The 22,179-nt window shown below is 48.6% G+C and overlaps 1 protein-coding gene across 8 annotated transcripts in view; it reads left to right on the top strand.

Moving 5' to 3' along the window:
• EFCAB6 (EF-hand calcium binding domain 6) overlaps positions 1 to 22,179 on the top strand; it is a 274,102-nt gene that overhangs the window by 155,261 nt on the left and 96,662 nt on the right. For all 8 annotated transcript variants that reach the window (XR_012515451.1, XM_074390943.1, XM_074390946.1 and 5 more), the window contains 3 exons: positions 14,138 to 14,252; positions 16,989 to 17,125; positions 21,204 to 21,436. Coding sequence is in view for 7 of the 8 variants with exons in the window: in XM_074390943.1 (XP_074247044.1) it covers positions 14,138 to 14,252; positions 16,989 to 17,125; positions 21,204 to 21,436 (485 nt within the window). In the remaining variant the exon portion in view is untranslated. The remainder of the gene's footprint in view (positions 1 to 14,137; positions 14,253 to 16,988; positions 17,126 to 21,203; positions 21,437 to 22,179) is intronic.

Raw genomic sequence — 22,179 nt, 5'->3', positions numbered from 1 at the left:
TCAAGTGATCCGCCCACCTCAGCCTCCCAAGGTGCTGGGGTTGCAAGTGTGAGCCACCGCGCCTGGCCTTACCTGTATTTTCAATCCCACATGGCGTTATTATTTCGTGTGGTGAGTAATTTGCCAAATGAATCTACATTTTTACTCCTGCTGCGCTTCTTTCCATCTCACATTTTGTGTTTGCACCTGGACTCAGTTTCAAACTCTGCATGAAGTCCACCCTTTTGTACTTTTATGCAAATGTCCCTGGGTTCTTCACATTTCCTTACCTCTTCACCTCATGTCCGTTTTCTGTCCGGGGTCACATCTAGGGCGTCGTAGTCTATGGAGTCTTCATGTTTCCCGAGGCTCTCCTGGCTGTGAGAGTTTCCTAGACATGCCTTGTCTTCAGCAACCTTGAAAGTTTTGAGGATTACTGGTCAGATATTTTATAGGGCGTCCCTCAATTGGGATGTTGTTTTTTTCTCATGATTAGACTGGGTACTGTGTTTTTGGAGGAAGACTATGGGGGGAGGTGGGGGGAGGGGGGCCTTCTCATCACATCTCATCAAGGACACCTGCTACTAATATGACTCATCACTGTTGGCGCTGACCTTCTCACCTGGCAGAGGTTTCACTACTGCCAACTTCGTCCTTATCTCCCTGCTCTTCCATATTGGAAAGATTTTCTTCTTTGGAAGAAACCCTCGATGCAGAGCCCACAAAGCAGTGGGGAGTTGTGAAACTCCAGCTCTTTCAAGCCACAGGAATGACAGTGGTTACTCGGAATCCTTGTCCATGGGAGATTTGTATCTTTTCTTCCACTTATTAACTTATTTAGCCATTTATTCATGTTAGTATGGACTCATGCCTCATTATCCTTTGAATAGCTAGAAGACCCTTGAAGTTTTTTCCGTTTTCCACTTCTGATTGGTAATTTTAAAATATGTTCTTTTTGTTTCTTGACTTGTCTAGCTAGAGGTTTATCACTTTTATTGATCTTTTTCTAAAACACGCTGTGGTTTCATTGATTTTCTCTACTGTTTGTCCATATTCTACTTCACTGGTTTTTACTCTTATCTTTATTATTTCTTTATTTCTACTTACTTCTACATACTTTGGCCTTAATTTTTCTGAGTTTGAAACACAAGGGGATTTTTTGGCTATATTTGCCTTGAGAACCTGGTGGGAACTCCTGGCATGAAAGTATGCCCTCCCCCACCTTCTCCAAAGACAAGGTCACTAGAAGTCTCTCCTCCTCCTCCAAAGACAAGGACCTAGAAGCCTCTCAAGCTAATTCACACTCAGCTGCCAGTGATTTGCCAAAATTACCACTTAGGTATCCATACTAGTCTCTTGTCTCAGTTGCTTATGCTCCAGGTAAGCTAATCATGGCTGTGAGTCTCTGTCTTCATTTCTCTCTCCGAATTTTATGTTTCTCTCATGCTTCTATGAAAAGTCATTAATCTGTAGCTTGTTGGGCTTTTCTTCTTGTTGTAAGGATGGGAGTGATGACTTCCAAACTGTTTACATGTCGGCATTGAAAGAAAAAGTCCACCCTTGTTTTTAAAAAACTATTTTAGCTGGGAAAAACATTTGAGTTGGCAATCATTTTTTTTTCGGCATTTTAAAGATACCATTCCGTGGTCTACGTCTTCCATGAGTTTTGTTGCTAAGTCAACCATGTATCTTACTGGGTATAATGTGTCTTTCTTTCTCTAGCAGCTCTTAAGATTTTCCTCTGTCTTTGGATTTCAGCAGTTGTGCTAGGATGAGTCTCAGTGCAGCTTTCCTTGGAGGAATCCTGCTGGAGTTGGCAGTTCTCGTATCTGTAGGTTAATGTGTTTTATCAGTTGTGAAAAATGCTCAGCCATTGCCTGTTCTCCTGTTGCTTGTGCCCATCCTCTGCCCTCTGCCTGGACCCCAGTCGTCTATGTCAGACCTGTCCAGGGTCCCACAGGCTTCTCTCACTTTTTTGTGTAGTTTCCATCATTTTTCTTTCAGTGCTTCGGTCCCAGTATTTCCCATTGATCTGCCTTCCAGCTTGTGAATCCTGTGTTCTGCATTATTCAGTCTGTGGTTAATCGTACTCATAAAGTTCTTAATTTTAGCATTATATTTTTCATTGGTGGGATGTTCACTAGGTTATTTTTAACATATTTCATATCTGTGGTTCTTTTCTTCTTTTCTCTCAGTATATTCCTGTATTCTCTTAAACATATTCATAGCTTTTTTTTTTTTTTTTTGGTATTTCCAATATCAGGATCACCTATAGATCTGTTTCTATTGTCTTTTTTTTTTTCTTTCTTTCTTTCTTTCTTTCTTTCTGGGTATTAGGTCATATGGTTCTATCTCTTGGAATGTCAGGTAGATTTTTACTGAATATCAGATATTATTTATTAAGAAAATTAAGAGGCTCTAGATAATAGGTCACCCTCTGCTTTATTAGGCACATAGAGTGGGGACTGATAACCTTAGTCCAGAAAGGGACTGGTGGATTTGAGGCTGGATTGAATTTTGGCAAGGCTGTTAGCATTTGTTTTTCTTTTTCTTTTTCTCTTCTTTTTTTTTTTTTGAGACGGAGTTTCGCTCTTGTTATCCAGGCTGGAGTGCAATGATGCGATCTCGGCTCACCGCAACCTCTGCCTCCTGGGTTCAGGCAATTCTCCTGCCTCAGCCTCCTGAGTAGCTGGGATTACAGGCACGTGCCACCATGCCCAGCTCATTTTTTGTATTTTTAGTAGAGACGGGGTTTCACCATGTTGACCAGGATGGTCTCGATCTCTTGACCTTGTGATCCACCCGCCTCAGCCTCCCAAAGTGCTGGGATTACAGGCTTGAGCCACGGCGCCCGGCCGAGCATTTGTTTTTTTAACTGTTCCTGCTCCTAGGGTATAACACGTCAGAAGCTCTAACTCAGAGCCTTGGTGTATTAGTCTGTTTTCACGCTGCTGATGAAGACAATATCCGAGACTGAGCAATTTACAGAAGAAAGGGGTTTAATTGGGAAGCCTCAAAATCATGGTGGAAGGCAAGGAGGAGCAAGTCACATCTTATGTGGATGGTGTCAGGCAAAAAAAGAGAGAGCTTGTGCAGGGGAATGCCTCCCACCACCTGGCTAGTGAACATAGTACCCAACAGGTGGTTTTTCAGCCCACACCCCACTTTCTCCCTCTCCACTCTGGTAGTCCCCAGTATCTGTCATTCCCATCATTATGTCTGTGTGCTCAATGCTTGGCTTCCTCTTATCAAGGAGGACATGCAGTAATTGGTTTTCTGTTCCTGTATTAATTCACTTAGGATAATGGCCTCCAGCTGCACCCATGTTATGCAAAGGATATGATCTCATTCTTTCTTTTTTATGGCTGTGTAGTATTTCGTGATGTATATGTACCACATTTTCTTTATCTAGTCCACCATTGAGGGGCACCTAGGTTGATTATACACCTTTGCTATTGTGAATAGCTCAGCTCTGCGGGCACACCCCTCAGCCTCAGTTTCCTTATTCCTAAGATGGAGATAATAGTAGTAGCTGCATCATTGGATTGTTAGAAGGATTAAATGAGGAGATATATATATCTATATATTTGTTAAATATATGTTTGTTAAATATATATATTACAACATGTATTATATATAATATATATATTATACATAGGAAACTATTAGTTCCCTAGGGCTGTTGTAACATATATATATATACACATATATACACAGATTGTGTGTGTGTGTGTGTATATATATATATATATATATATATATATAAATACATATATATAGGAAACTAACATATATATATATAAATACATATATATAGGAAACTAATATATATATATATATATATATATATATATATATATATATGAAACTAATAGTTTCTTGGGGCTGTTATAACAAATTACCATACACTGGGTAGCTTAGAACAGTAACATGTATTCTTTCCCGGTTCTGGAAACCCAGCGTTTGGAATCAAGGTGTCGACAGAGCTGCGCTTGCATCTGCTGGCTCTGGGGAGCACCTTCATTGCCTTTCCCGGCTCCTGGTGGCTGCCAGCTGTCCTCGGCCCCTCTTGGCTTGTAGCTGTGTTACTCCAGACTCTGCCTCGGCTCCATATGGCCTCCTTGGCCTCTTCCTTCTTTGTCTACGTGTCTTCACATTATGTTCTCCTTTCTGTGTGCCTCTGTCCAAATTTCCCTCTTGTTCTAAGAACACAGTCACTGCGTTAGGAACTGCTTTCATCCAGCACAACGTCATCTGAACTTGATTACATCTGAAAAGACTGCAGCTCCATTGAAGGTCACATTCGCCGGAACCAGGATTGAGACCTATTATATCTTTTGGGGTACACAGTTCAACTGACAACAATTCATAACCCTGAAATTAGGGCCTGGCACCTAAGGACAGGGACTTGGCTGTTTTGTTCACTATCGTATTCCCAGTTTCTGGACAGTACCTGTCATGGAGATGCTCAAAACATCTGTAGAGTTAATTAATAATTTATCAGCTCCCTGTCTTCTGCTTTCTGCAATACAAATATATTTCCCAAATATATTACTTGTCTTTTTGTTTTGTTATAGTTCTGAATTTTGCCATTAAAATGTTTTAAGTTTTCTTTTTCTTGCTTTCTTTCTTTTTTTTTTTTTTTTTTTTTTGAGGTAGAGCCTCCATCCGTGGCCAGGCTGGAGTGCAGTGGTGCCATCTCGGCTCACCGCAACCTCAGCCTCCCAGGTTCAAGCAATTCTTCTGCCTCAGCCTCCCAAGTAGCTGGAACTACAGGTGTGCACCACCATGTCCATCTAATTTGTGTATTTTTGTAGAGATGGGTTTTCACCATGTTGGCCAGAATCATCTCATCTCTTGACCTGTGATCTGCCCACCTCAGCCTCCCAAAGTGCTGGGATTACAGGCGTGAACCACCGCACCCAGACTGTTTTAAGTTTTTATGCAATCAAATATATCTGTATTCTTTTTTTTTTGCTAAATAAATTATAGGTTTGTAGCCATGGTTAATAAGGTGTTATTCCTTCATCCCCCACCCCCGCCCCACCCCAGTCTCCTAGACTTTCTTACAAGAATTTTATTTGGTTTTTTATAGAACTTTTTTAGAGCAGTTTTAGGGTTATAGCAAGATTTAATGGAAACTACAAAGTTCTCATATACCCCTGTCCCCACGTGCACAGCCTCCCCCACTAACAGCACCTCTCACCAGAGTGGTACATTTGTTACAATCTACGAACAAGTAATTGAAATTATTACAATTTCTTGCTTATAGAGCAAGTGAAATTTCTAGGTCAAAAGAATATGCACAGTTAAATGTTTAATGCATTTCCAACAATTCTATCAAATTCATTCCTACCAAAGGCGTTTGGTAGTTACTAATTTCCAAATGTTTGCTAACTTTGGGTATAACAAAAAAGTTTAATATATGCTAACATGCCAGCCAGAATTATAGTGACTATTTTGATTTGCATTTATTTGATTTTAGTTAGCCTGGACTTCTCTTTCCCATTGTTTTATTGTGATAATTTATTTTTATTTTTAAATAGAGATGCTTAATCCGTGTGGAATTAGTTTTTATATATGATGTAAGATGGGGCTTTTCTATATTTTCTTACTGAATTGGACTGTTACCTTTGTCATTTATGACATTCTCATTGTATGAGGGTCTACATCTGAAAATTTGCATCTCACCAATTTCTATATCTATTTCTATATAAATGCAATATGGCTCTTTAATTTAGTAAAACAGGTCTTTTCTCAATGCTCCTCCTTCTTGTATTCTCTTGGCTCTTCTCAGGCCAGATTTATATGTTACCATATAGACTTTTAAATCATTTTATTCAGTTACCTCCCAGATGCATTATTGGGATGATAACTGGACGTACCTTACGTTGATGTGCTAGAAATGTATCTGCTTTTGAAATAAGCACGAGAGAACATAAAGGCATTGACAGGTCCAGTGACAGAGAGCCCTGGGGTTCCCCGGGGGAGCTTGGCCGCTCAGCACTGGCTTTTTCTGCTGTGCCCATTTGTCCTGAGCTTGGGGCTTCTGAGTTTCTTTCTACTTGCCCTTTGAATGACAGATCTGATCTCCAGGACCTGAGAACAGCCTCTTCTGAAGTTGGAGTAGGCACGACTTCTCTGCTTTTATCTGCCGTGTTCAAAATCTGTCATTGAAGTACGAATTCACTGCCTGCGGCACACGCTGAGATTTTATCTGTTTGTGCAGACCCGAGCTGGGTTCTGGATATTTGCTTCTAAAGTGGACATGTCTGGTCGATGCACTAGCTATGCCCAGAATTCTCCTTGACACTGAAAGGCTGTCACATTGCCTCATCATTTAATCTCAACGTTTGAAGCTTGCACTTAGGTTCAGCATTGTGTCATTCTGTGCCATCTAAACACAACTCTAGTCTTGTAGCTTTTATGAGGATAATATATTTAAAAAACGAAAACCAAACAAACCAACTTATCATCGTCATCATTTTCATTGTCATGATCATGTCAGCAGCAAAGACAGAAAACATGAAGGTTTTTCGACTTTGTGATTGCCGTTAGCAAACCATCCGTCTGCATTGAAGGCCTGGAGCTGGGCACTAAGGTGGGAGGAAGGATTGTTTTCGGAAGTGTGGTGCAGTCCCATCCACTGTGGGTCAAAGAGCATTAATGTGGGGACCGGGCGGAAGAGTTAGCCTGGGGACTAGAAATGTCTAGATTTGTGGGGGTGACTTGAATTGTGGTCATAGCATTTTGCCAAATTAAACAGGATCCCATAGATTCAGAGCAGGAAAGGGCTGCAGAGCTCGTGTTCCCACCGTTACCCTCTCCTTGCTTGTCCCCCATCATTTACCGCTCAGTGGATGGGCACGTGTTTCCCTGACCGCTAATATGTGGCTTTCCTTGACGTGGAGTGTGCAAAGCCTGTGCGCCCATGATCTGCTGCTCAGAGTTTGCCTCGGGCAGCTCCGTCCGTTCAGTTTAGTCCCCAGAATGAATCGACAAGAAACACGTCCAAATCCAACCTGCGGTCAGGTGCCAAGCCCAGTCAACCCGCAGCCTGACTTAGAAACTCCCAGCCATGCCCGTCGTACATCAGCCAATTCATACTTGACCCGGGGACCGGCAGGCACGAGAATACGTTCTTGCTCTGTTGTAAGCCACCGAATTTCAGCTGGTTCGTTGTGTAGTTGTTGACTCATAGACACCCTAACCCTGCTGTAGACCTATTCCAAACACGCAGCACGCAACAGTTGGTGAACAAACAGACCCAGCCTCCATTGTGTTCTCTGCAGACAGTGCCAGGCTGGTCATCTGATGGGGAGCAACGTGTCTCCCAGTGTGAGGAGTCTGTGCAAAAGGAAGCAGTGTCATGTGCTGTGATGCTGAGAGTCACAGCAGAGTCTCAGCTGCATTTCCGCCTCAGCCACCAGGGCCGGGTTGCGGTCAGTGGCTCCCAGGCTTCCCTGGGCAGCAGCACGCCCGCCAGAGTCAGGTAGTGGCGCCTTACTGCTCTCACGTGACTGTGAGGCAGGCACTTGCATCTCTGGACTTTGGGTTTCTCATCAGTGAAGGACAGGATTGAACCTGACACTTTTCTCCTCCAGTGCTGAGTCTCTGAGACAGTGTTGACCTATGGAGTCTGACCGACTCATGTTCAAATCTTTGGTCTCCTTCTTACTACTCGTGTCTTCCTAGAAAACGGCAGGCTTAAATCACCTTCTTAAACGTTGATCTTCTCATTTAGAACATGGAGTTGTTCATACTTCTGTGGAGGCATTGTTTCGAGGTTTAAATGTGGGATGGACGTCATTCAGTCCTGGGCAGCCTCTAGTACCTCCTCAATCAAATGCTCTTCCGTGGTGATCCTTGGGAAGCTCCCATTCCTGTGTGGAGCCAGGAAGGAGGCTTTGTGGCTCAGAAGCCAGCTCTGGCTCTTGGCACTGTGCCATTCGTGGTGGACTCTGTGCTTGAGAGGTGCATCTGTAACTGGGCACACCGTGGCTGTCAGTGTTCTCCTGTAAGTGGCTTCTTATTTGAGATGCCCTGTGACCATTCATGGCATCCTTCGTAGTATTTCTGTTGGTTAAGACTTGAAAAGGAAACCCCATTAGTTATCCACACTCATAGCTGGCAGCAGCATCCTGAGCCCCACATACTGTGGCCTGTGCATGTGGCCATGGCGTTGTGATTTCCCATCACTCCAGTTTGCATGAGCTTGGAAGATTCTGTCTTGCTGGGGCCACATGGACAGCCAGACAGGTGTCTGATGAGGCTAGGAAACATTTGCCAAAAGAGTTTGAAGTTTCTGTTCAAGTACAAATTAGACCTATTTTGAAAATGTCATATACTTTTTCAGCCATAGTACTCTTATCCCTAGTACCTTCCCTGCATGTGATCAGATAACCTTGATGACTGGACCTCTCAGATCATGCCTGCATTCTGGATGGTTCTGCAGCTCTTGAAGATGGGAATAGCATGAGTGAGTTTCCATTGTCTACGGCTGTTCATCTGAGGAAACTAATCACCTTTCTGGCTTGAAGAACCAGAGGGAAGAGGTCTGGTTAACAAATGCCACCTGAAAGTAAAGATGGGGATGGAGAAAGGGGGCAGTCTGAAAAGGAGAGAGCCAGAGAGTAGATGCTCCAGCTTCTGTGTATAGATTCTTCCTCAGTCTCTGGCTGACTCTAAACCACATATGAGCAGAGCAGATTGCAAGTAACCTCACTAAGGATACAAGAACTGAACTGAAATTTAAACTGAAGCCCAACACACTCAAACTTTTTCAGTTTGAATCCAGCCAAGTCTACTGGCTGCTCAAACACATGAACCAAATATATAGATTTATATAAAATATATAGACATATAGATTTATAACATGTGACGTAAAACATGTCAGTCTTTGGAGAACTACAACAGAATCCAGAGGCTCCACACCATAACCTCCACAACGTTCAGGATATAACCCCAAATTATTCAACATTTGGAGAAACAGAAAAATGTGATCTTTCTCCAGAGAAAAGACTCTAAGATGACCAGATGTTAGAATTAACACTCAAATACTTTAAAGTAATTATTATAAAAATGCTCAGTAATACAAAGAAAAATATACTCATAATGAATGAAAATATATGAAATCTCTGCAGAGAAATAGAAATTGTAAGAAGAACCATATGGAAATTCTAGAACTGAAAAATAAGATATCTGAAATAAAAAATTCACCAGATAGCTTAACCACAGAATGAAATGACAGAAATCAATGAACTTGAGGATAAATTGATACTCATACAAACTGAAGAGGAGAGAGAAAAATTTTTTTAAAAGAGAGAGAATAGTTTCTCACAGTCATATGAACAATATCAAAAGGTCTCACAAAAGGAAAAAAGACAGAGACGAAGAGGGCATATGTGAAGAAATAATGGCTGAAATTTTTGAAAATTTTCAGTTTTGGTGAAAGGCCCTAAGAGAGACTCAAGAAGCTCAGAAAACCCCAAGTAGGATATTACAAAGAAAATCATAGGCACACTGCTGAAAAGCAAAATCGAATGGAGAAATCTTAAAAGCAGCCTGAGAAAAATGACATTACCAACAGGGCAACCCCATTTTAAATTACCACTGACTTTGCATTAGAAACAATGGAAGAGAGGCCGGGTGCGGTGGCTCCAGCCTGTCATCCCAGCACTTTGGGAGGCTGAGGCGGGTGGATCACGAGGTCAAGAGATCGAGACCATCCCGGTCAACATGGTGAAACCCCGTCTCTACTAAAAATACAAAAAAAATTAGCTGGCCGTGGTGGCGCGTGCCTGTAATCCCAGCTACTCAGGAGGCTGAGGCAGGAGAATTGCCTGAACCCAGGAGGCAGAGGTTGCAGTGAGCCGAGATCGCGCCATTGCACTCCAGCCTGGGTAACAAGAGCGAAACTCCGTCTCAAAAAAAAAAAAAAAAAGAAACAATGGAAGAGGTTTGAAGATAGTGGAACAGTAACATATGGAAAGGAAAAAAGCAAAAGCAAAACCAAACCTCTCAACCCAGAATTTTATACCCAGCCAAAGTCTTCTTAAGGAATGAAGGTGATGATTTCAAATTGAACAAAACAAAAGCTAGGAATCCATCACAGGTGGATGCTCACTGCAAGGAATGCCTAGCGGAGGCTTCCAGATGAAGGAATTTGATACTAGAAGTCTTAGCTGTTCATGGCAGAACAGAGAACGCTGGCTGCTCAGACACGTGAAATGGCAACTAGCTGATTAAATATAGAAGGCTATTACTTTTCTTCATTTAAAAACTGCATAGGAATATTCAAAGCAAAAACCATGGCATTGTCTTGTGGGATTTATAACATGTGGTAGATATGAAACAGATGTCAACTACAGCATAAGAACAGAGTGCAGGAGCCCTCTATGAGATTGCAAGGTTTCTATATTTTATGTGAAGTGGCATAATATTAAGTATACAAAGACTGTGACGAGATGAGAATGCATAGTGTAATCACATAGAAACCACCGAAGAAGGGCTGCAAAGAGACATAGCAAACAGGTGCCACACATGGAAACTGGTGGCTGCTTAGGGATATTGTACAGGGACTGCGTTTAGAAAACCCTGAGTCCTCACCTTCCTCATTGGGCATGCTCTCAGGGCATCTTCCTTCATGGAGAGGGCCCAGCACCAGTTCCCAGAAATGTTGTGGCCTCCTGGGGAAGAGTCAGTCTACAATCTCAGGAATGCCCCAGGGATGGCAGGAGTATGACTCTCTGGTGAATGCCAGACTGTAGCTTGTCAGTGTTTGAGCAACTTTCTTAGGGGAATGCCTTCTGGAAAAGACCAAAGAAAACGGCTTGAATACTCTTACATTTAAATCTGTCTTATAAACATTGCTGGTGAGCCTTTCTTCATGTTGTGTGTCGCCTCCAAGGGTCATGATACATCTGGTTGATCTGCTGCTCTGTTCATCTTAGAAATGAGAGTGGTGCAAGGAGGGCCTCACCAGGGGCATTAGAGACCTTCGCATGTGTGGCCCGCGCGGAGCCTCTTCCGGGAATGGCATCGCAGCGCCTGTGTTCTCTGCTGTGCTCTGCGCCCCTGGGGATTACGCTCCTGCAACTGCTGGACAGGCTGCTGGGGTACAAACGGTACCTCAGGGGATGGTACGAGTCTCCCTGGCGCCTCACAGCCCTCCAGCCTGGGGAACATCTGCCTGCAGACATTTTCTTACGATCCATTTCATATGGTTTTGTGAAAGAACTGAGCAAGAAGAATTTTCCATGAATAATTCATGTGCAATTGTTTTCAAAATATAAAGGTTTTTTTTGTTTGTTTGTTTGTTTCAAAGCAAGCAACCACTTGGAGGCCCACTGCTGCTGTGGGTGCTTCTGCGGGGGCCACAGCTTTCTACCTGAACAGCACTGCCATCCTGTGCTGGGACAGGTTCCGCTGCAGAGCTGGGCTGGAGAGTATGTGCAGATGGCGCAGAACCATCACCGTTCCCAGTCACGTGCTTCCTGCCCAAGTCCACAGCCGGGCCCTAGGGAGAGCCTGGGACTCTGCGCTGCCAGCCGCCATGGTCCCCCTGGGCAGCACGGTCACACCTGCATCCCTTCCCTTTTCTCTCAGCTTCGAGCCCTGCACCAGCCACCTCATGGCCTGATCACTGTCAGCCTCCACATGCAGCAAGCCAAGGCCAGGCCTGACTGATTGGACCAGGGAAGACACAGCATGCCACGTTCATAATCAGACTGTTATTTACATAGACAGTGAAAGGGAGAATGAGCCACAAGGACCCGCTCCCTGGTATCCGTGTCCTCTTCCCGAACACCAAGGAGCCGATGACTGCGCCCCAAGCTGTGCTGTGCCCTGTTGCCGAGAGCTGCGTCCAGACTGCGGCCAAGACGTTTCCCTTCCGCCGCTCTGGTGTGACGGGTGGGGACAGAACGCACCTCACCCTATCAGAACCCGGAGGCCAGAGAAACTGTCTCCTGACAGCCACCCTGGGCAGATAGGGAGGCAAGGAGGAGATGGGCTCAGAGCAGCCGCTTAGAGACCTCCATCCTTCCAGGCTCCACCAAGGCTCAGACTGGCCTTTGCCTGTGTGGCCTCTGGATCCATGAGGGACACCAGGTCTCCCTGGCAGAGCTGTGCCCCTCTCCCACCGAGCCATTCGCTGTCCATTTCCATCTCCCCTGTTCTTTGTCCAGGCTCCCGTGACCTTATTCCAACAGCAGATCTCATCACAGTGGTTGATAAGAAGAACTGTGTTTGAGGCTGGGCACAGTGGCTCATGCCTGTAATCCCAGCACTTTGGGAGGCCAAGGTGGGCAGGTCACCTGAGGTCAGGTGTTTGAGACCAGCCTGGCCAACATGGTGAAACCCTGTCTCCACTAAAAATACAAAAATTAGCCGGGCATGGTGGCACACACCTGTAATCCCAGCTACTCACTTGAATCACTTGAACCTGGGAGGCAGAGGTTGCAGTGAGCCTAGGTAGCACCATGCATTCCAGCCTGGGTGACAGAGCAAGACTGTCAAAAAAAAAAAAAAAAGAAAAAAGAAGAAAAGAACTGGATGCGAACCCCAGGTCCATCGCTTCCTACTCCTGAGTCTGAGAAAAGTGACCCAACCTTCGCAAGGCTCCGTTTCCACAGCATTACAATGAGGTTAGAAAGAACGCCTTTCTCGAGGCTTCTGCTGAGGATTAAATGAGATGCACGTGGAGCCCGTACAGAGCCCCACACAGTGCCTGGCACACATGGGGACCAGGTGGTCCTGTGCCATGACTGTGATGCGGGTGAGCCTACAGCACTGCCTTTCTGGGTCCTTCCGTTCCCTCCGCAGCCACCCCTTCCGCGGAGTGCAGCAAGTGCCTCTACCCTGCTCCGCCACCTGGAACTTACCCCGGCTTCTGGTGGCATCAGGACCACCTGACGTTTGCCGAGTTTGCTGACAACCACCTGTGCATTCCTCATCCCGCCAACACGCTTTCTCCACAAGCCATCGGCAAACCCAGTTCTCCTGGAAAGGCTTCCGTCCCCTGTTCCGGGTGGGCTTGGTCATCCTGGCTGTCTTTGGCCCCTTGGCCCACAGATGCATTTGGAACTGTGATTCTGTGTTCTGTTGTGGAAGAAAGCCCACGTGTTCTCATTAGGGCTGTGAATACTCTGAGATGAGCGGAGGCGGTGCCTTGGGTCTGCCTCTGTGCCCCTAGCATTCCTTTTCTGGGGGGCTCACATCCACGCAGGTGGCTGTGTCTGGGTTGTTGGCCAAAGGGCATCGTCTTTTCTGTCACACCTCAGGAGACATCATGGAGACAATTCCACTTCGGTATTTGCAGGGCAGGGAAGAGTGTTTTTTCAGGTGTTCCCTCCGCCCCCAGCATACCCAAAATTGAAACAGTAGGCCATGCGTTTTGGAGGGAAGGAATCCGGAATAACTTTCAGCAAGTGGACTAGCATATGGACTGGCTTTCCATGTCCGCCGGGACCATAATGAGACTCGAATGAAGACTTCAGTTTTCCCTCCTTCAACTACCTTGCTTGCTTTATTTCGTTTTCTTTTCTTGTTTTGTTTTGTTTTGAGACAGAGTCTCACTCTGTCACCAGGCTGGAGTGCAGTGGTACAATCTTGGCTCCGTGCAACCTCTGCCTCCCAGGTTCAAGCGATCCTCCCACCTCAGCCTCCCGAGTAGCTGAGACTACAGGCGCACACCATGACACCCAGTTAATTTTCGTATTTTTAGTAGAGACGGGGTTTCACCATGTTGGCCAGGATGGTCTTGATCTCTTGACCTCGTGCTCTGCCCATTGTTTTATTGAATATATGTAAACATAAACCTAACGTATGAGACTCTAAAGGCATTGCAGCGACAAATGTGGCTTTGGCTATCTTGGATGGCACAGCTTGGAAAAGTCTGCCGTGGCGCCTGTAGGCCTGAGCAGCATGCTGACTGTGCCACTTGTCCCTTTGTTCTCTCACTCACCCAACAAACACAAGCCTCGTGCAAGGCCCAGGGACACAGGAGACTCGGGCCCCACCCTCTGGCAGCCTGTGGGTGGGGGCAGACAGGTAACAATCATGGGCCCTGCTGTGAGCCAGGAGCAGGAGGTGCCCAGTGAGGACTGGCACGCGGGACCACCTAACGCCTCTCCACCCTCCCTCTCTCCCTCGTCAGGTACTGGAAGACACTGGGATGCCCATGGATGATGATCAGTACGCCCTGCTGGCCTCTAAAATAGGCTTTGAAAAGGAAGGGATGAGCTATCTTGATTTCGCGGCAGGATTTGAAGGTAGCTAATGGCCAGCAGCGCCACCGGGCCACTCGGGTTGAAGTAGCCTAAGCTGAGCTGTTGAAACAAGGTGTCTTCCGGGGCTGCAAACAAACGTTTTTTGTTTGATTATATCTGACCAAGTTCAGAACTGTGAGTGCAGAACTTTGCCTGAAAGAGTCTTCTACAAACTCAGGGCACAAATTGGTTCAGAAAGTTTGTGCTCCAAAGCCTGTTTCTTCAATCACACCTCACGGCCCTTAAGATTTTCCCCTAATGTAGTTGCTGGTTGTCTGTAATGAACAATACCAAGTACAGGCAAGACAGATATTATTCCTCCCTGTGGACAGAGAAGGGCACAGAGGTTCAGAAAGGCCACCAGCCATGCCTGCAGCCCCCGCCCCTCCACCAGCCATGCCCGCAGCCCCCGCCCCTCCACCAGCCATGCCCGCAGCCCCCGCCCTTGCACCAGATGTTAGGAAGCCCATCTTTGTGCTGTGTGCCGGGGCCTCCTCCCCACTCAGTAGGGTGCTTTCTCACAAGCCAAAGACATATAGGTGGACGACGCAGGCCTCTAGAGAGGCTGCAGGAGTCACACCGATATCTCGGTGGAATACTCTTCTCCTTTGCTGCAAACCCGCTGTGGGCTGGCCGGGCCGAATGCAGCAGCCCCGACCCGGCCTTGGGTCTGGAGGTGACTGACTGAGGTGGTGCGTTTCCCAGAGACTCAGGCTGGATCCTCGCCAGGGTCCCCCTAGCCTTGCCAGACCGTCACTTGCCACCCTTAAACAGCGAGGTCCCACACCCCCGAAAAAAGGCATCACAAGAAGCCGGAGCATTGCAGAGTTTTAGCACTGTCCCTGGGTATGTGTTTTGACATCTTTAAAGGAAAATAAGAAGGAACTTACCTATAATTTAGGGAGTACATCCCACATGCCAGGTGCGTTCATTTATCAGGTGAGGAAATTGGGGCCCAGGAGGTGTGGGTCACTCAGCTGAGGTTCCAGCGCTGGCCAAGCCATCACAGCCGGCACTGGACTCAGTGTCTGTCACCTGCGCCCAGCTTCCTGGCTGCCAGGCCATGATCTCCCCTCGCTTCTTGCTCCCCCTCTTTCTGCCCGTGTCCTCCCTGTCCCTCTAAGCTGCTTTCTCTCACATGAAGATTCTAGCAAGGTGGGGAGCAAGGCCCTCTGTGGCCCCTGCTAGGAGTCAGGGGGGGTGGCAGAGGGACCAGGCAGAGGGGTGGGTGTTATCTGCCAGGCAGGAAGGAACCAGAGGGAGGCCACGTGCAGCCTCCGCCGTGAGGTGGGTGAGGCAGAAGCCAGGCTCAAGAGGGGCAGAGGATGTCCAGGAACTCAGGGCACCCTGTCCCCCACCCATCTGCCCACCACACCGTGGGGAGGGCGCAGGTGCAACAGGAGCAGAGAGCCACGTCGGGAACCAAGTCCCTGGTGTGTAGCCTGGCACTGACCCAAGGGCACACTCAGATGACCCCAGCCTGATGGACGTGGACTATATATGCAGGGGTTGGGTTTTTTTTGTTTTTTTTTTGTTTTTGAGATGGAGTCTCACTCTGTTGCCAGGCTGGAGGGCAGTGGTGCAATCTCGGCTCACTGCAACCTCCGCCTCCTGGGTTCAGGCAATTCTCCTGCTTCAGCCTCCCGAGTAGCTGGGATTACAGGCACGCGCCACCATGCCCAGCTAATTTTCGTATTTTTAGTAGAGACGGGGTTTCACCATATTGGCCAGGATGGTCTTGATCTCTTGACCTCATGATCCACCCGCCTCGGCCTCCCAAAGTGCTGGGATTCCAGGCTAGAGCCACCGCGCCCAGCACCCGATGTGGAGTTTTTAAGGAAAGTTTGCACTTCCTTCCTTAATTTTAGGGGAGGGAGAGGGCACAGGCAGTAGGGAACCAGCTGTGTTCTGGTGTCAGACGGCCTGGATTCAGCTGTGCTGTCCACGGGCTCCACCTCCCAGGAGAGCCGGCGGCCCCCAAGCCTTACCGCCGCACAGGTAAAGTTCGCATAATGATAGGCTGTCGTATGTGTAAAGCAACATGAGGACCTTCTCCTGAGCATTGCAGGGAGGACCAAGAAACAGACGAAGGCCTCAGCATGTTACTTAACAGATGCGTGGTCAAGAAATAGCCACTGAACTAATGAATATTGAATGAATTATATATTCTTGTCTTTAGGACATGATTCCAGGAAACCAAAAAAAGAGGCAGGAATTCTCATTCCCCTTCTGTAGGAATTGGGAGATGAACAAGAGACACAGGACCAGCAAGTCCTGGGACGTGGTTCTCTGCACCTGTTGCACCTGCACCCTCCCCACGGTGTGGTGGGCAGATGGGTGGGGGACAGGGCGCCCCAAGCTTGTGGGCATCCTCTGTCCCTCGAGCCCGGCGTCACCCGCCTCACAGCAGAGTCTGCACATGGCCTCCCTCCGGTTCCTTCCTGCCTGGCAGATAACACTCACCCCACCGCCTGGCCCCTTGCCAGGGTGCCAAGTGCAGTCTGAGGGTAAAAGGAGGCCCTGTGGTCTGGAGCACGGCCCCTCCTGGAAGAGGAGGAAGGTGCCGGAGGAGTTGGAGGACAGGAAGCTAGAGGGTAAGAAAGTCAGTGCCGTGTGCAGCTCGCAGGAGGGCTCCGTGTGGGGCCTTTACAGGGTTCGGGACAGGCAGAGATCAAGTGTTAATGTAGACACGAGGCCGGCAGGCACTCACGGAAGCCCTGATCTGTGTAATTGTTACAGACCCTCCAATGAGAGCGCCGGAAGCCCGTCCGCCGCTGCAGCCTCCAACTCCTTCAGAAAGTTACGTGGACAGCCACTTTATCACGGCAGAAGAGTGCCTGAAGCTTTTCCCCAGGAGGCTGAAGGAGTCATTCCGGGTAAACTGTGACTGTCTAGGCCTCCCCCGCTCCCAGCCACGCAGCCCGAGTGGGTGTGAGTCCCGATGCAGGCCGTGTCCCGGTCAGCCCGAGGGACACAGGGCATTACAGGGCGTCTCTCTCCACAGACCCAGCTCTGGTCAGAGGGAGGCGTGTGGGGAGGACGGGGGGCCCCTCCCTCCCTGAGGGCCTCCCTGTGGGTGCTTTGCTGGCAGAAGGGTAAGGAAACCCTTTTCACTAGGAAGCAGCATGACAACCCCTGGTACAGCGACTTTGGAATCCGTTCACGCATTCCCTCATTCATTCACTCACCAAACACGTGTCAGACCCTTCCTATGTGCTAGAGCCTGTGCTACATGCTGCGGGTGAAAGCGACCAGCCCCACCCAGGGAGCGCGGTCTGATCCCAGACACAGACGGTACACAGACAGGTCATGTCCGTAGTGACTGGCCGTTGTCGAAGGAACTGGAGCAACGTGTGAGGCACAGGGAAAAGAGCCCTTTAGGGAGGACTTCCTGGGGGAGGTGGCCCCTGCTCTGAATCGTGCAGCCTAAGCATGGACTGGCCAGAAAAGGAGGGAGCAAGCTGGCGACGAGGCAGCCTGAGCCAGGCCGGGACAGGCAAGGCGTGGGCTCGAGGGAAAAGCAGGTGGCTTGCCGCGGCGCGGGAGGTTGTAACACACAAAACAGAAGCAGACAGCTGCCTTTCAAACACAGAGGCCGGTGCAGGGTGATCTGAGCTCTTTTTGTGATGAGAACTAGAAGAGGGTAAATAAAGTTAGGGACATGAATTCAATAAGCCGAACCTCGAGAGACAGGGCCAAGGGGCCCAAGGAGTTAGACTGCATCCTCACCCCGGGGCTTGGGGACACATCCAGAGGAGAATGGAGACGGGCGAGGTCCAGCAGGGAAGGGACAGGCGAGAGACTGGGTATCAGAGCAGCTTCGGGGGCTGTGGGGAGGGCAGCACCCCATTTCCTGTGCTCTGAAACATCTTCCCTAGACTGATCACCCCTGGAGATTCATTCTGGTCACCAGGCTCCCATGCCAACATCCGTGCATTTATGATGGCAGCCCAGCTCAGACTTCCCAGCAGGGCTCAGGCTTTGAACATTCAGTCCAGTTTTCAGAGTGTGCATCCTAATTTTTGGCTTGAAAAAATATGATCGCATACATAGAGAAGGATTGGTCCTAACGACCAAATCCAGGCTAATGGCTGGCCACGAGGAGCACTCGGGACAACTGGCCTGTGAGCTCCAGCCTGGAGGAGGCAGGTATCATTTAGGTGAGAAGTACCTGGTCCTCCAAAGCAAAGCCCAGCGACGCGGGAGACAGCGGCCACTGCAGAGAGAGGGGGCAGACGGGAGGCAAAGGCTCCAGGAGCAGTTGCCCCTCTGTGCTGGTCGGCACTGCCCGTATGGACACCCCAGCTGCAGAGGCCTGGCAGCTGCCTCACTGCACCTTGCCCATGACAACACAGGCCCCTCCCTGTCCCCTCGCTCAGAGTCTCTCCTCTCTCCCTGACACACTCCTCGCCTCTCCCAGTGGGGCCTGTGCAGAGCAGAGGCCATGGAGCTAACAGTAGCAGGTGGGAGCCATCCCGAGGCTCCTGCAGGACTCCAGCGGCCGCGGGTGGGGGCTGAGGCCGTGAGCCTCAGAGAAGGGGTCCAGTTCTAACCCAGTCTGAAGGGACAGCCAGAGGGATGTGTGGGCAGACTGGATGTGGGGTGTGAGAGGAAGGAAGGGCTCGGAACGGCTCACAGGTTTGTGTCTGAGCAACTGGAGGGAATGAGTTCTACACACTGAGATGGGAAGGCTTGGGAAGAGCAGGGTGAGGACAGGGATCGGAGGTCAGGGGTTTGACTGGGGCCATGTTCACTTTGACGTCCCAGAGAAAGTGCCCCCAAACCGCTGGAGATGTGAGGCTATGGGTGTGAGGGCTTGGGGCTGGCAGTGTAGAGGGAATCGTCAAGGAACAGATGGGCCTGCACCCCCAGAGGCCCCCTCGGGCAGAGTTAGACATCAGGCTCCCTGTTGTCTCCCAGAGGCAGGGGCAGCATCTTTTAAACTGGTTTCCACAGTATTTAGCATAGTGTTCGCACATGTTAGGTGCTGAATCATTTTTGGTGAATGAACACATGAGTGAATACACACAGGGCTTTCCAGAACTTCCCCTCACACTTTCATGAGACACTCAGGTCGTAGCAAGTCTTGCCTGCTCTCCTAAGTAACCTCTGTGGGAGGAGCCTGTAGCAGGTGCTGATGGAGCCGGGTGGGTTGGGGCCACATCAGCAACTTTTCAGGCCTGAGACGCAGGAAGCAGGTGCATGTGGGAGACGAGCCTTGGCCCAGGCGGGCCTTGCAGTTGCTGTATGATCTCAGGCAATGGCAGCTGCAACAAACAGCATTTTGCAGGGCCCAGAAAGCCAGGCTCATCCTAAGCACTTTGCATCGTTAGCAAATTCACTCCTCACAAACAACCCAAGGAAGCAGAGTGTTGGAAATGGATGCTCAGTGCTGCAAAGAAAAATTATCACTGAGACAAAGGATCTTTCAGCAACATAGTGTTTACTTCCTGGACTGCAGGAAGGGACCCTCACCAGCCAAGAGAGTACTGTGAACAAAGGAAAAGACACAAATTTATTCCCTACGCATTTGGGGTCGTCCTCACTGCTGCGTCTGGTTTTCATTGGCTGGAGCCAGACCTCACAATCTAACCTAAAACCTGATTGGCTAATAACTTAAAACTTTTCTAAACAGGTAAAAGCAATGGAGAGCTGGGACATGCCTGTGCGTAGGTCCAGAACAGAGATCTTGGTTAAAGTACAAAGACATGGCTGGGTGCGGTGGCTCACGCCTATAATCTCAGCACTTTGGGAGGCCAAGGTGGGTAGATCATGAGGTCAAGAGATTGAGACCATCCTGGCCAACAAAGTGAAACCCCATCTTTACTAAAAAATACAAAAAATTAGCTGGGTGTGGTGGCATGCGCCTGTAGTCCCAGCTACTCGGGAGGCTGAGACAGGAAAACTGCTTGAAGCCAGGAGGCAGAGGTTGCAGTGAGCCAAGATCGTGCCACTGCACTCCAGCCTGGCGCCTGGCAAAAGAGCAAGACTCTGTCTCAAAAAAAAAAAAAAAAGGTACAAGGACATAGAGCATACTATGTGCCTGTAAGCTTGCAACATCCAACACCTACATACAGTGGGGCTTAACAAAATTATCAGCACACTTACTCTTTAACAAGAAAGGAAACTTTAGAAAGGACCTTTTCTACTTCCCACACAAGAACTGTCTTAGTCCCCATTTTACAGACGAGAAAACAGAAGCACCACAAGGTTAACTGTCTCACCCATGGTCGCGTTGCTTGTAGGTGGCAGAGCTAGGATTTGCCCCTAAGCCACCTGCCTCCAGAGTACACGCTCTGTCACGCAGCAGGGTCTCTAGCCACAGGTTCCCTGGGAACCCTGAGCCTCTGTTTCCTCGTCTGCAAAGTAGGAATCCCTGTGCCCTCCAAGCACCGAGATGGGCTGAGCAGAAGTCCTTCAGAGGTGGCAGGCTTGTGGCTCCTGAACGCAGCTGATCTGTATCATGGACATTGAAATGGAGGCCCGGCCTTCCGGTGGCTCCCTGGCGTGAGATTCAGTGCGGTATTTGTTTGCCTGTAGACAGAAGTGGCCAAACATTATGAAAGTGACATAAAAAATTGTGAGCAGGATGTCCATATGCCCCAGAAACTGCCAGCACTTTCTCCCCTCCTTCCTGCACTAGAAGTGTGAGCTCCGCAAATGGAGAGTGTGGAAGGGAAAGAAAAGCAGTGTTTGTTCCTTTCCCTGAACGCTTTGCATTCAAAGAGGATGGTCGATACCTTCCGGGTAGCTGGAGAGCTTTGTAATTTCTTGGGAAAAGCAAAGCATGGTGAGGACATTCCTGGAACAGCCGAGTCTCTCAAAGCAATAGTCGGGGCCCAGCGAGGCTTCCCCTCCTCACGTGGAGATGAGGCCGTACCCCTGGGGGTATGCACGTGTCGCCGTCCAGGGCTGACAGGGAAGTGCTGTGACACGTGGGTGTTTTGTTTTTAGGACCCCTACTCTGCCTTCTTTAAAATCGACACCGACAGGGATGGCATCATCAGCATGCACGACCTTCACAGATTGCTTCTGCACCTGCTGCTCAATCTCAAAGACCAAGAGTTTGAGCGCTTTCTCGGCTTCCTTGGCCTGAGACTCAGCGTCACTTTAAATTTTCGGGAGTTTCGAAATCTGTGTGAGAAGAGACCATTGAGAACAGACGAAGCACCTCAAAGACTCGTTAGGTAAGAAGGCAGCGCGGGTCGGTGTCTTTTCTGTCTGCGGGCCGGTGCCATCGCATCCGCAAAGGGATACAAGGAATGGAGCGATTGTGATTTTCTTTTTCCTGGTTCCAAGAAAGTCATACAAGAAATATGCATTTGATGTAGAACAACCAGCAAATACAGCCCTGGTCTTAGCACCTGTGAGCATCATTTTTCTACTTTGCTGGGTATCATTTCAGTCTTTTGGCATATGCATATACTTACACATACATTCATATACGAAAAATATATACGCACATACATGCATACATACATATACTTACTTTTCTATGTATTAACCTGGGGTCAAAAATGTATGCTTTTTGCTCAGCCTTTTAAAATTTAAGCTTGGGAGACTCTGTCCAAGGCTGGGCCCTTCCTCTGCAGGGCAGGCAGAGGGCTGTGCACAAACTGAGCGCAGATAAATCTTTGTCAAGTGAACACAGTAACCTTCCTCAGGGACTGACGTCTCCTACCTCCTCCTCACCTCCAGATGTTAATCTAGGTGAAGGGTATGAATTTGGGGAAAGCAGACCATCTTGTGGTAATTGATGGGCACTGAGAAGTTTCCTGTGCCAACTGCCCCAGGAGGTGGAAGAACCTCTCCCAGCCGCTCCCCGGCCCGCGTGGCCTCTCCCAGCTGCTCCCCGGCCCGCATGGCCTCTCCCAGCCGCTCCCCGGCCCGCATGGCCTCTCCCAGCCAGGACAATCTCAGTGTCCAGCTG

This window comes from Saimiri boliviensis, chromosome 21, assembly GCF_048565385.1.
Source record: "Saimiri boliviensis isolate mSaiBol1 chromosome 21, mSaiBol1.pri, whole genome shotgun sequence".
NCBI lineage: Eukaryota > Metazoa > Chordata > Mammalia > Primates > Cebidae > Saimiri > Saimiri boliviensis.
Note: the sequence above shows the minus strand (reverse complement) of the source record. Positions and strands in the feature narration are given on the sequence as shown.